General features: G+C 63.5%; 1 protein-coding gene across 5 annotated transcripts in view; it reads left to right on the plus strand.

Moving 5' to 3' along the window:
- The window catches only part of GRIN3B (glutamate ionotropic receptor NMDA type subunit 3B), a 43,248-nt gene that overhangs the window by 9,969 nt on the left and 20,186 nt on the right, over window positions 1-13,093 (plus strand). For all 5 annotated transcript variants that reach the window (XM_084614455.1, XM_084614452.1, XM_084614454.1 and 2 more), the window contains exons 2-5: window positions 300-898; window positions 3,400-4,450; window positions 5,741-5,886; window positions 11,663-11,778. In XM_084614455.1, coding sequence (XP_084470581.1) covers window positions 318-898; window positions 3,400-4,450; window positions 5,741-5,886; window positions 11,663-11,778 — 1,894 coding nt within the window. In that variant the 5' untranslated portion in view covers window positions 300-317. The remainder of the gene's footprint in view (window positions 1-299; window positions 899-3,399; window positions 4,451-5,740; window positions 5,887-11,662; window positions 11,779-13,093) is intronic.

Here is a 13,093-nt window from a genome sequence, read left to right on the forward strand (position 1 = left end):
TTACCTAATGGCCAGGAGGGAAGCTCAGAGATCTTTGGGAGGAAAGTTCAGTAGAAGGGCAGAGGAGGAGAAATTCCTCTAGATGACACTGAGTTTCTGGTAAAAAGAAAAGGAGTACTTGTGGCACCTTAGAGACTTTCTGGTGTGTCCACATGAGTTGCCATTACACCCCCTGGTTACAGTACAGACATATCTTATAGATACGTACAGCGCCTAGCGCAGTGGGGCTCCCAATTTCACCTGCCCCTGTAATACACAGACCAATAAGTAAATCTCACTCATCATCTCGGGGCTTGCAGAATCCCTTCCACCTGCACATGGACCGGAAGAGCCCCATGGAGACGCTGGTGGACGTGCTTGGCAGCATCCTGCAGACCAACAACTGGCACGAGATCACCCTGGTGCTGTGCCACACCTGGGACATCTCTGGCTTCCTGGATTTCTGGACCAGCAGCACCGACCTCTTCCTGAGGACCGTCCTGGACCTGAGCTACCTGGATGAGCCGGGTGCCACCAGCTACCTCCGCCAACACTTAGAGGAGCTCGAGGAGCTGGCCGGCCCAGTGCTGCTCTTTGGCTGTGACGCCCGCCTCTCACGGCTGGTGTTCAGGGCAGCCTCGGAATCCGGCCTGAGGCTGCAGGACTTTCACTGGATGCTGGGGCAGCCGTTGAATGTGGACGAGCTGCAGACAGAGGGGCTGCCCCTGGGCCTCCTGGCTTATGGGGAGGTCAACAGCCCCACGTTGGAGCAATTCACCCAGGACGCGGTGGAGTTGGTAACCCGGGCCATCTCCAGCGCCATGTACGTCCGGCCTGACCTCACCCTCATCCAGAGCACGGTGAACTGCAACGACAAGCACGTGGAAGGCTCGGAGTCCTCTGGGCACCACCTCTCCAGGTAAGCTTGGAGCCAGCCCCGTCAGCGGCTCCTAGCACGTGGGCCAGGGTCTGTCTCGCCCAGCCGCTGCCCCCTGCTGGGGCATCTGCTTCTCTTTGAGCATTCAGACAGCCAGACAGGCTTTCCTGCCACTGGGGGCTGGGCGCAGAAAGAGGTTGCAAGCCGGCAGCGATGCCCCGCCGGTCCTCCCACACCCTCCGATGCCCCCTACTGGTTGGCCTTCCTCTGCATTTGATTTTTAGTCCAAGCACTGGAGTCTCTCTGTTTGATGTTATGGGATGGTCCAGGGTGCCGGACTGCAAGAGCTGGGTTCTGTCTCAGGTCTTAATGCTGACCTGCTGGGTGACCCCATGGCATGTCACTTCCCCTCCCTGTGCCTCAGTTTCTCATTTGGGTGACATTCTCTGGCCTCTGCTATGCAGGAGCTCAGCCCTAGATGGTCATAATGGTCCTGTCTGGCCTTAAAAATCTAAGGTTTGTCAGGCTGGGTAATAATAGGGAGGCAGTGGAAAGACCACTGGGCTGGGACTCAGGAGACCTCCCTTCTATTCCTGACTCTGCCACTGACCAGCTGGGTGACCTTGGGCAAGTCACTTCCTCGCTGCGTGCCTCAATTTCCCCATCTGTATGATGGGGAATTACAATACTTCCCTCCTTTGTAAAGTGCTTTGTGATCTTTGGGAAAGGAGCAGTTGGCGTTGTTAATACCTTGCACTCCTCTGGCACTGCACTAACTAACCCTTGCAATTCCTCTGTCAGGAGGAGGGGTGAAGGGAATTATTTATTGTTATACAGATGGGGAAACTGAGGCACCAAAAGTCACTTGCCCAAGGTCAATACAGCAAAGCGGTGGCAGAGCTGGGACTAGAACCCAGGTCTCCTGACTCCAGCCTGTGCTCTGACCACTAGGTCATGCTTCCTCTTGGAAGATCAGCAGTCCGTTCAGGCACTAACCCTTTCCTGCAAGAGGCTGTGTCTGTGCAGAAGCTGAGTGGGAAAGGGACCATGTCGCTTTAAATCTCTGAGTAACATCCCCAGAAAGCTGCTGTTATAGAAATGTGAATTGTGCTGAGGCCCCGACAGCCCTGCACAAGGCAGCGTGGGCTGGGTCCCTTCCTGACCCTCCCAGCAATTGGCCTGGGCCCTGGAGCATGGCATTTGAATCCTGTTAATTACAGCTACCAGAGTCATGAATGGTCCAGCTGCTTTAGAAATGCAGCAAAGTGCTCCCCCCTCCTCTGGGCCTCTCTGGCAACTTGGGCTCATGCTGGAGACGTTACTAGTGTCTTAATGGGCCCGTTCCAAGGCCCAGGAGCGGGAGGGGAGCAGAGGGAAGGCGAGCGAGAGATGGAAAAGGAGAGACGAGGAGACTGGAGCTGATGCCAGAGGAAGGCTCAGCTGGGCAGAGGGTTGTTTTCTGGGATGCTTTGGCAGCCTTGGTTGGAAAATGGAATCTCCCCCCCCCACGCCCGCCCGCACACGCCCCTCCAATCCCCCGTGCCATGTGTGATCTGACATGAACTCATGTTAGCATTGACACACACGGGCCCATTCCCCGCGGAGCCACACCCAGAGGCCCAGGCACTCAGACATGCATGGCGACACACATGTGGTCACATGTCCAGGCTGACAGGCAAAGATATGCATGTCCATGCATGCACACACTGCCCTGCATGGTTGCATGTCCAGTCTGATACGCGATGATATGGATGTGCACACACAGACCGGCACACATATCGACACAGCTCCTCCCTGCACACCTGCACTCGGGAGGCCCTGAGTTTCCCCGCTTGTCCAGCCGGTCTGGTAATAATCGGCCCCTTTAACCAGGTCACAGACATTGCTGCTGAAGATTCCCGGCCCAAGGGCGCCCCCACCCCCAGCTCTGCCAGCGCCCCTGCCTCTCTAAAACCCTCAGTTCAGCCAGTCCCGGAACGACTGCCCAGCACGGAGCAACCTCTGCTCTCAGAAAACCATCAACTGAAGCACTCCTTAATTTGGCAAGTGGAACCAGGCTGGGGGAGGCCCCCCCACCCAGGTCAGGTCCTTGGGCTTGGAGCAGCCTCTTCAGGGTCCTGAAGAGCAGGGGGTTCTCAACCTGGGGGTTGTGACCACCCTGCCCTTCCCCTGTTGTTCACTGGGGGGCAGATCCTGGCCAGAGCCCAGCTAGATGGGGGAGATCGGTGCAGAAAAGGGCGAGACTCCCAATATTTCCGCTGCTGGGTCCCCTCCAGCCCCTTGGGTCTCCGAACACTCATCAATTTCCCCTCCGTCCAGAAATCCCCTCCTGCCCCGATCCGCCTGACAGCCTGTTCAGTAGATCAGCTCCCTCCTGCCACCGTCCCAGCCCGGGGCCCCTGGTGTGCTGGACTCAGGAAAGGCATCACTGTGGCCAGACCCTGTCTACAGCTCCCTCCTGGCCCCATTGCTGTGGCTCTGTGCTCAGCTCCCCGACCCTGGGGATGTCAGCTGCCCCATGCTTCCTCTCTCCCCTCCGCCAGGTTCCTGGCCAACACGTCGTTCCACGGACGGACGGGGCGGGTGTCCGTGAGGAACACGTCGCTGGTGCACACCGAGCGCGGCTACCGGATCTGGAGCCTGCTGCGCGACTCCCTGGGGGCGCCCACCTGGGTGACGGTGGGCAGCTGGCAGGACGGCAAGCTGGAGGTGGAGGAAGGGTTCTGGCAGAACCAGCTGCCGCGCAAGAGCCCGGAAGGCAGGGGTGGCTTCTTGCCTGTGAGGCTGCGGGTGGTGACACTGGTGGAACACCCATTTGTCTTCACGCGGGAGGTGGACGAGGATGGGAGCTGCCCAGCCGGGCAGCTGTGCCTGGACCCCCACACCAACGACTCGGCCGTGCTGGAGGCCCTCTTCGAGGCGCTCACCGCCAAGAACGGCTCGGTGCCCCTGGCATACAAGAAGTGCTGCTACGGCTACTGCATCGACCTGCTGGAGAAGTTGGCCGAGGACCTGCCCTTCGACTTCGACCTCTACATCGTCGGGGACGGCAAGTACGGGGCCTGGAAGAACGGGCAGTGGACGGGGCTGGTGGGGGACCTGCTCAGCGGCACGGCCCACATGGCCGTCACCTCCTTCAGCATCAACTCGGCCAGGAGCAAGGTCATCGACTTCACCAGCCCCTTCTTCTCCACCAGCCTGGGCATCCTGGTGAGGACCAAGGACACGGCCTCACCCATCGGCGCCTTCATGTGGCCCCTGCACTGGACCATGTGGGTGGGGATCTTCGTGGCCCTGCACCTGACGGCGCTCTTCCTGACCCTCTACGAGTGGAAGAGCCCCTACGGCATGACCCCAAATGGGCGCAACCGCATGAAGATCTTCTCCTACTCCTCGGCCCTCAACCTCTGCTACGCCATCCTCTTCGGGCGCACCGTCTCCAGCAAGACGCCCAAGTGCTACACCGGCCGCTTCCTCATGAACCTCTGGGCCATCTTCTGCCTCCTGGTGCTCTCCAGCTACACGGCCAACCTGGCCGCCGTCATGGTGGGGGAGAAGACCTTCGAGGAGCTCTCGGGGATCCACGACCCCAAGGTGGGAGGGCCATTGCACTGCCTTGGAGGCGGGAGGGATCCGAGGGGTCGGGGGATGTTACCATCTTCCCTACCCTCCCCACGCTGGTCTCCTCTGCATCCCGGTTTCCTTTGGGTGGTGGCCACTCCAGCAGCCCACCGCTCTTTAGTACCATGCTGGGGCCTTGGGGTCAGGCCCAACTCCAAGAGGAGAGTGCCCCCCTACCCGTCACTTCGTGGACTCCAGAGCAAGAGCGTTATTAGTGCTAGCCCTTTTGAATCTTGTCCACGTCATTCCCAACCCATCGTTGTGTTGGGCTGTCGCCTGGAGCTTTGCCTGTTGAGCCACCCGCCACACCCCGTTTTCCCAGCTGGCTCCCGGCTGCTGCTGCCTCTGGGAGCGACAGGGGCAGGGGGTGTAAAATCCAGTGGATGGTTCAGTAGGGGGTGCTCTTCCCTCAGAGCCGTCTCTGAGCCATTGGCCCTGCAGTGCTGGTGCACTTAAATCCAAGGTCCTGTCTGCTTGCAACCTCAAAGACCCCAGAGTCCTTTTCCTAAGAGTTAGGGCGGGGGTTCACCCTGAGTCCTGGCCAGATTCCAGTTGGGGTAATTCTGCCTCCCTTAAAATCCCTCTCCCCTGCAGTTCAAGCTAGATGCAGCATGCTTCCTCACCTCCTGTCCTGAACTGCTGCTGTTTGCAGAGAAATACCTCCACCCCAGAGGTGGCTGCATTCCAGTGGTAGCAGTGATGCCAACTAGAGGAGGGGCAAACCCTACCGGTTCCCCCCGGGTTTTGCACTTGCTCATAGTTCCACACTAAATCAGTTCGGCTGATGCCAGAGCCGCCCGGAGCATCGCTGTGGCTGCGCTCTTATAACCCCGCTCAGATTTGGCCCGGCCGTCCAGACAGAGGGGCGGCTGGACCAAATGGTGCTGCCCCCTGGCTCCCGGCGTGTCTGATTCCTGTATGGCAGAGTGCAGGGGCGGCCCCCGAGACAGCTACTCCGGCTGGCGCTGGCTCCCACGCGGTGTAGCTAAGAGAGGAGAGACTCCCCGGCTGGGGGTGGGGGGACTGGCATATGCCCCCTCCCAAGAAACATCTTACTTGGTGCCACTGAGTGGTGGGAAATGGAGCCTGGCATGTACAGCCTGCGACTCCAGGTTAGACGGGCAGGGCTGGTGGGCTCGGGGCTAGCGCGTTTCGTGGCATGTGGGGTTCACTGCTTTGACCCCCCAACCCCTCCGGTTCCCTCCCCTGCTCACCCGCCTTGCTGCTGGTATTTGCAAGCCGCGCGCCTGGTCCTCTTTGCAGCTGCACCACCCCTCGCAGGGCTTCCGCTTCGGCACGGTGTGGGAGAGCAGCGCCGAGGAGTACATCAAGAAGAGCTTCCCCGAAATGCATGAGTACATGCGGCGCCACAGCGTCCCCACCACCCCCGCCGGGGTCACCATGCTCAAGTAAGGGGGCAGCAGCAGGGGCAAGCTCAACGCCCGGGGGAAGGCGGGTGTGTGCCCCGGGCTCATTCGCCATGAACTGGCCCGCGCGGGAAAGGAACTGTGTGTTTCTGGGCTACCGCCCCTCAGTGCGCTGCACCAGTCTCCACAGCGCCCCCTGCTGGGGCTGGGCTGGAGTAGGCGGGAGCTCCCCCCACAGCCAGTACCTCTGCCCCGCTTCCTACAGCGCCCCCTGCTGGGAGAGGCTGGGCTGGAGTAGACGGGAGCTCCCCCCACAGCCAGCACCCTGCCCCGCTTCCTACAGCGACCCTGCTGGGAGAGGCTGGGCTGGAGTAGACGGGAAATCCCCCCACAGCCAGTACCCTGCCCTGCTTCCTGGCAGCACCCCCTGCTGCGAGAGGCTGGGCTGGAGTAAGCTCCCCACACAGCCAGCACCCAGCCCCGCTTCCTATAGCGCCCCCTGCTGGGAGAGGCTGGGCTGGAGTAGAGGGGAGCTCCCCCCACATCCAGCACCCTGCCCCGCTTCCTATAGCGCCCCCTGCTGGGAGAGGCTGGGCTGGAGTAGACGGGAGCTCCCCCTACAGCCAGCACCCTGCCCCGCTTCCTACAGCACCCCCTGCTGGGAGAGGCTGGGCTGGAGTAGACGGGAGCTCCCCCTACAGCCAGCACCCTGCCCTGCTTCCTACAGCGCCCCCTGCTGGGAGAGGCTGGGCTGGAGTAGACGGGAGCTCGCCCCACATCCAGCACTCTGCCCCGCTTCCTATAGCGCCCCCTGCTGGGAGAGGCTGGGCTGGAGTAGACGGGACATTCCCCCCACAGCCAGCACCCTTCCCCGCTTCCTACAGTGCCCCCTGCTGGGAGAGGCTGGGCTGGAGTAGACGGGAGCTCCCCCTACAGCCAGCACCCTGCCCCGCTTCCTACAGCACCCCCTGCTGGGAGAGGCTGGGCTGGAGTAGACGGGAGCTCCCCCCACAGCCAGTACCTCTGCCCTGCTTCCTACAGCGCCCCCTGCTGCGAGAGGCTGGGCTGGAGTAGACGGGAGCTCCCCCCACAGCCAGTACCCTGCCCTGCTTCCTACAGTGCCCCCTGCTGAGAGAGGCTGGGGTGGAGTAGGCAGGACCTCCCCCCACAGCCAGTACCTCTGCCCCGCTTCCTACAGCGCCCCTGCTGGGAGAGGCTGGGCTGGAGTAGGCGGGAGCTCCCCACACAGCCAGCACCCAGCCCCGCTTCCTATAGCGCCCCCTGCTGGGAGAGGCTGGGCTGGAGTAGACGGGAGCTCCCCCCACAGCCAGCACCCTGCCCTGCTTCCTACAGCGCCCCCTGCTGTGAGAGGCTGGGCTGGAGTAGAGGGGAGCTCCCCCCACATCCAGCACCCTGCCCCGCTTCCTATAGCGCCCCCTGCTGGGAGAGGCTGGGCTGGAGTAGACGGGAGCTCCCCCTACAGCCAGCACCCTGCCCCGCTTCCTACAGCACCCCCTGCTGGGAGAGGCTGGGCTGGAGTAGACGGGAGCTCCCCCTACAGCCAGCACCCTGCCCTGCTTCCTACAGCGCCCCCTGCTGGGAGAGGCTGGGCTGGAGTAGACGGGAGCTCGCCCCACATCCAGCACTCTGCCCCGCTTCCTATAGCGCCCCCTGCTGGGAGAGGCTGGGCTGGAGTAGACGGGACATTCCCCCCACAGCCAGCACCCTTCCCCGCTTCCTACAGTGCCCCCTGCTGGGAGAGGCTGGGCTGGAGTAGACGGGAGCTCCCCCTACAGCCAGCACCCTGCCCCGCTTCCTACAGCACCCCCTGCTGGGAGAGGCTGGGCTGGAGTAGACGGGAGCTCCCCCCACAGCCAGTACCTCTGCCCTGCTTCCTACAGCGCCCCCTGCTGCGAGAGGCTGGGCTGGAGTAGACGGGAGCTCCCCCCACAGCCAGTACCCTGCCCTGCTTCCTACAGTGCCCCCTGCTGAGAGAGGCTGGGGTGGAGTAGGCAGGACCTCCCCCCACAGCCAGTACCTCTGCCCCGCTTCCTACAGCGCCCCTGCTGGGAGAGGCTGGGCTGGAGTAGGCGGGAGCTCCCCACACAGCCAGCACCCAGCCCCGCTTCCTATAGCGCCCCCTGCTGGGAGAGGCTGGGCTGGAGTAGACGGGAGCTCCCCCCACAGCCAGCACCCTGCCCTGCTTCCTACAGCGCCCCCTGCTGTGAGAGGCTGGGCTGGAGTAGGCGGGAGCTCCCCCCACAGCCAGTACCTCTGCCGTGCTTCCTACAGCGCCCCCTGCTGGGAGAGGCTGAGCTGGAGTAGACGGGAGCTCCCCACACAGCCAGCACCCAGCCCCACTTCCTATAGCGCCCCCTGCTGGGAGAGGCTGGGCTGGAGTAGACGGGAGCTCCCCCCACAGCCAGCACCCTGCCCTGCTTTCTACAGCGCCCCCTGCTGGGAGAGGCTGGGCTGGAGTAGACGGGAGCTCCCCCTATAGCCAGCACCCTGCCCTGCTTCCTACAGCGCCCCCTGCTGGGAGAGGCTGGGCTGGAGTAGACGGGAGCTCCCCCCAAAGCCAGCACCCTGCCCCGCTTCCTATAGCGACCCTGCTGGGAGAGGCTGGGCTGGAGTAGACGGGAAATCCCCCCACAGCCAGTACCCTGCCCTGCTTCCTGGCAGCACCCCCTGCTGCGAGAGGCTGGGCTGGAGTAAGCTCCCCACACAGCCAGCACCCAGCCCCGCTTCCTATAGCGCCCCCTGCTGGGAGAGGCTGGGCTGGAGTAGACGGGAGCTCCCCCCACATCCAGCACCCTGCCCCGCTTCCTATAGCGCCCCCTGCTGGGAGAGGCTGGGCTGGAGTAGACGGGAGCTCCCCCTACAGCCAGCACCCTGCCCTGCTTCCTACAGCGCCCCCTGCTGGGAGAGGCTGGGCTGGAGTAGACGGGAGCTCGCCCCACATCCAGCACTCTGCCCCGCTTCCTATAGCGCCCCCTGCTGGGAGAGGCTGGGCTGGAGGAGACGGGACATTCCCCCCACAGCCAGCACCCTTCCCCGCTTCCTACAGCGCCCCCTGCTGGGAGAGGCTGGGCTGGAGTAGATGGGAGCTCCCCCTACAGCCAGCACCCTGCCCCGCTTCCTACAGCACCCCCTGCTGGGAGAGGCTGGGCTGGAGTAGACGGGAGCTCCCCCCACAGCCAGTACCTTTGCCCTGCTTCCTACAGCGCCCCCTGCTGCGAGAGGCTGGGCTGGAGTAGACGGGAGCTCCCCCCACAGCCAGCACCCTGCCCTGCTTCCTACAGCGCCCCCTGCTGGGATAGGCTGGGCTGGAGTAGACGGGAGCTCCCCCTATAGCCAGCACCCTGCCCTGCTTCCTACAGCGCCCCCTGCTGGGAGAGGCTGGGCTGGAGTAGACGGGAGCTCCCCCCAAAGCCAGCACCCTGCCCCGCTTCCTATAGCGCCCCCTGCTGGGAGAGGCTGGGGTGGAGTAGGCAGGACCTCCCCCTACAGCCAGTACCCTGCCCTGCTTCCTACAGTGCCCCCTGCTGGCAGAGGCAGGGGTGGAGTAGGCAGGACCTCCCCCCACAGCCAGTACCTCTGCCCCGCTTCCTACAGGGCCTCCTGCTGGGAGAGGCTGGGCTGGAGTAGACGGGAGCTCCCCCTACAGCCAGCACCCTGCCCTGCTTCCTGGCAGCACCCCCTGCTGGGAGAGGCTGGGCTGGAGTAGGTGGGAGCTCCCCCTACAGCCAGCACCCTGCCCTGCTTCCTGGCAGCACCCCCTGCTGGGAGAGGCTGGGCTGGAGTAGGTGGGAGCTCCCCCTACAGCCAGCACCCTGCCCTGCTTCCTACAGCGCCCCCCTGCTGGGAGAGGCTGGGGTGGAGTAGGCAGGACCTCCCCCCACAGCCAGTACCCTGCCCTGCTTCCTACAGTGCCCCCTGCTGGGAGAGGCTGGGGTGGAGTAGGCAGGACCTCCCCCCAGAGCCAGTACCTCTGCCCCGCTTCCTACAGCGCCCCTGCTGGGAGAGCCTGGGCTGGAGTAGGTGGGAGCTCCCCCCACAGCCAGCACCCTGCCTTGCTTCCTACAGCGCCCCATGTTGGGAGAGGCTGGGCTGGAGTAGACGGGAGCTCTCCCCACAGCCAGTACCCTGCCCCGCTTCCTACAGCGCCCCCTGCTGGGAGATGCTGGGCTGGAGTAGACGGGAGCTCTCCCCACAGCCAGTACCCTGCCCCGCTTCCTACAGCGCCCCTGCTGGGAGATGCTGGGCTGGAGTAGATGGGAGCTTCCCCCCACAGCCAGTACCCTGCCCCGCTTCCTACAACGCCCCTGCTGGGAGATGCTGGGCTGGAGTAGACGGGAGCTCCCCCCACAGCCAGCACCCTGCCCCGCTTCCTATAGCGCCCCCTGCTGGGAGAGGCTGGGCTGGAGTAGACGGGAGCTCCCCCCACTGCCAGCACCCTGCCCTGCTTCCTACAGCGCCCCCTGCTGGGAGAGGCTGGGCTGGAGTAGGCAGGACCTCCCCCCACAGCCAGTACCCTGCCCCGCTTCCTACAGCGCCCCCTGCTGGGAAAGGCTGGGGTGGAGTAGACGGGAGCTCCCCCCACAGCCAGCACCCTGCCCTGCTTCCTACAGCGCCCCCTGCTGGGAGAGGCTGGGCTGGAGTACGCAGGACCTCCCCCCACAGTCATTACCTCTGCCCCGCTTCCTACAGCGCCCCTGCTGGGAGAGGCTGGGCTGGAGTAGACGGGAGCTCCCCCCACAGCCAGCACCCTGCCCTGCTTCCTACAGCGCCCCCTGCTGGGAGAGGCTGGGTGGAGTAGGCAGGACCTCCCCCCACAGCCAGTACCTCTGCCCCGCTTCCTACAGCACCCCTGCTGGGAGAGGCTGGGCTGGAGTAGATGGGAGCTTCCCCCACAGCCAGTACCCTGCCCCGCTTCCTACAGCGCCCCCTGCTGGGAGAGGCTGGGGTGGAGTAGGCAGGACCTCCCCCCACAGCCAGTACCTCTGCCCCGCTTCCTACAGCGCCCCTGCTGGGAGAGGCTGGGCTGGAGTAGACGGGAGCTCCCCCACAGCCAGCACCCTGCCCCGCTTCCTATAGCGCCCCCTGCTGGGAGAGGCTGGGCTGGAGAAGACGGGAGCTCCCCCCACAGCCAGTACCCTGCCCCGCTTCCTACAGCGCCCCCTGCTGGGAAAGGCTGGGGTGGAGTAGGCAGGACCTCCCCCCACAGTCATTACCTCTGCCCCGCTTCCTACAGCGCCCCTGCTGGGAGAGGCTGGGTTGGAGTAGATGGGAGCTTCCCCCTACCAGCCAGCACCCTGCCCCGCTTCCTACAGCGCCCCCTGCTGGGAGAGGCTGGGCTGGAGTAGACTGGAGCTTCCCCCCACAGCCAGTACCTCTGCCCCGCTTCCTACAGGGCCCCCTGCTGGGAGAGGCTGGGGTGGAGTAGGCAGGAGCTCCCCAGACAGCCAGCACCCTGCCCCGCTTCCTATAGCACCCCCTGCTGGGAGAGGCTGGGCTGGAATAGGCGGGAGCTCCCCCCCACCAGCCAACACCCTGCCCCACTTCCTACAGCGCCCCCTGCTGGGAGAGACTGGGCTGGAGTAGATGGGATCTTCCCCCCACAGCCAGTACCCTGCCCCGCTTCCTACAGTGCCCCCTGCTGGGAGAGGCTGGGCTGGAGCTCCCCCCACAGCCAGCACACCTGCACTAGCCTCTTTTGTAATTTGTGGCTATTTACCCCTGAACCCGCCAGCCACTTCTTGGGGACAGGGAGGGCGAATCCAGCCAATCAGCCTCTCCCCTGTGCTCCCTTTGCCAGGACCGAGCCCCCCAAGCTCAACGCATTCATCATGGACAAGTCCCTTCTGGATTACGAGGTCACCATCGACTCGGACTGCAAGCTCCTCACCGTGGGGAAGCCGTTTGCTATTGAAGGTGAGCCGCTGCCTGGGGCCAGGGCCCCTTGGCCCCCTGCCTAGGGCCCGAGCTGCTGAGTGCCCAGGTGCCCTGGGAGAAGGGGCATTGCTTGCGTGGTCCTGGGCCACAGCGGTCGGCGACGGGCGGGTGCAGTGCAGTGTTGATCTCTGTGTTAAAATGGCTCAGTGTAAATAATCTTGGTGAGAGGCTGTTAAAGCCTGCAGCAGGTGGCTGTGCTGTGTGTGTGTGATTCTTGAGCCGGCCCGACAGCCCTGGAGCGGGGCCGGTCTCTGGTTAGCCCGATGCTGGGCACAGCCTGGGCTGGCAGGCTCCCTGCATGTACCCCCCTTTCCCTGGAGGTGAGAGAAATCCAGCCGTATGATCCACTCAGCTGGGGGTGCTGCCTTGGCTGCCATCTGCTCGGCTCACTTTGCTTATGGGCCCCCCCACTGCAGACAGCTCCTGAGCTTTGGTCACAGCTGGAGCTGAACTGGGGCCCTAGAGGGGAAAGGCTCCTTTGTCTAGTGGCCGGATCCACCCAGAGCAGAACTAAAATGACACTGACCCCATGGCCAGGGCAGAGGGGCTGTAGACTCCAGTGCCTTCCAGCCAGCGGTGAGTGCTCCCCTGCAAAAGCAGCACAAAGCCATTGTCTCATTCAGAGAGGCACCCCCCCTCACACACACACACACACCCCTGCCACCTGAGCTTTTGCACACCTGAGCTTTGATCCCTGGTGAATCCACAGCTTACATGTCACAGGGCCCCGCAGTGCAGACAGGCTTTGCTTGCAGCAGGGGTGCTTCCATGGCGCCCTTCACCAGGCTCTCCGAGGGGCACTCAGCCAGAGCAAGAGTCTTTTGAGCTAGCAAAGCACAGAGGAACCCTGGTGTGTTGCAGCCCCTCACCTGAGTCCAGCTGTGTGCCAGCTACCCAACAGCTGGCATGCTGCTGGAGACCCCAGTAGCCCATCTGGTCTGGTGGCCTAGGAGGTTCATCATCCTTCCTGACCCTGCGCCCTGGAGCATGATGGTTCAGCCTACCATGATCCTGGTTTGGCTAAGAGTGAGCAAAGCCTCCAGGTGCTGCGTGCCCTCTTCTCTCCCCATGCCTGATCCCTTCCACCTCCGCTAATCTCCTGCACAGCCTCCTCCTCCTCTCATCCCTGTGCAGTAGGGATGCTGGCTGATCTCTCCTCATTAACCAGACTGTTGCCCCAGAGCCGAGAGGGAAGTTCAATGAAGCCCCCATTCTCTCGCCTGCCAAGCTGCGACTAGAAAGGGAAACAGGGAAGCGAAGGCAGCCCCATCAGCAGGGCCCTGCAAGGAAAGGC

Source organism: Lepidochelys olivacea, assembly GCF_965140295.1.
Source record: "Lepidochelys olivacea isolate rLepOli2 genome assembly, chromosome: 25".
Classification (NCBI taxonomy): domain Eukaryota; kingdom Metazoa; phylum Chordata; order Testudines; family Cheloniidae; genus Lepidochelys; species Lepidochelys olivacea.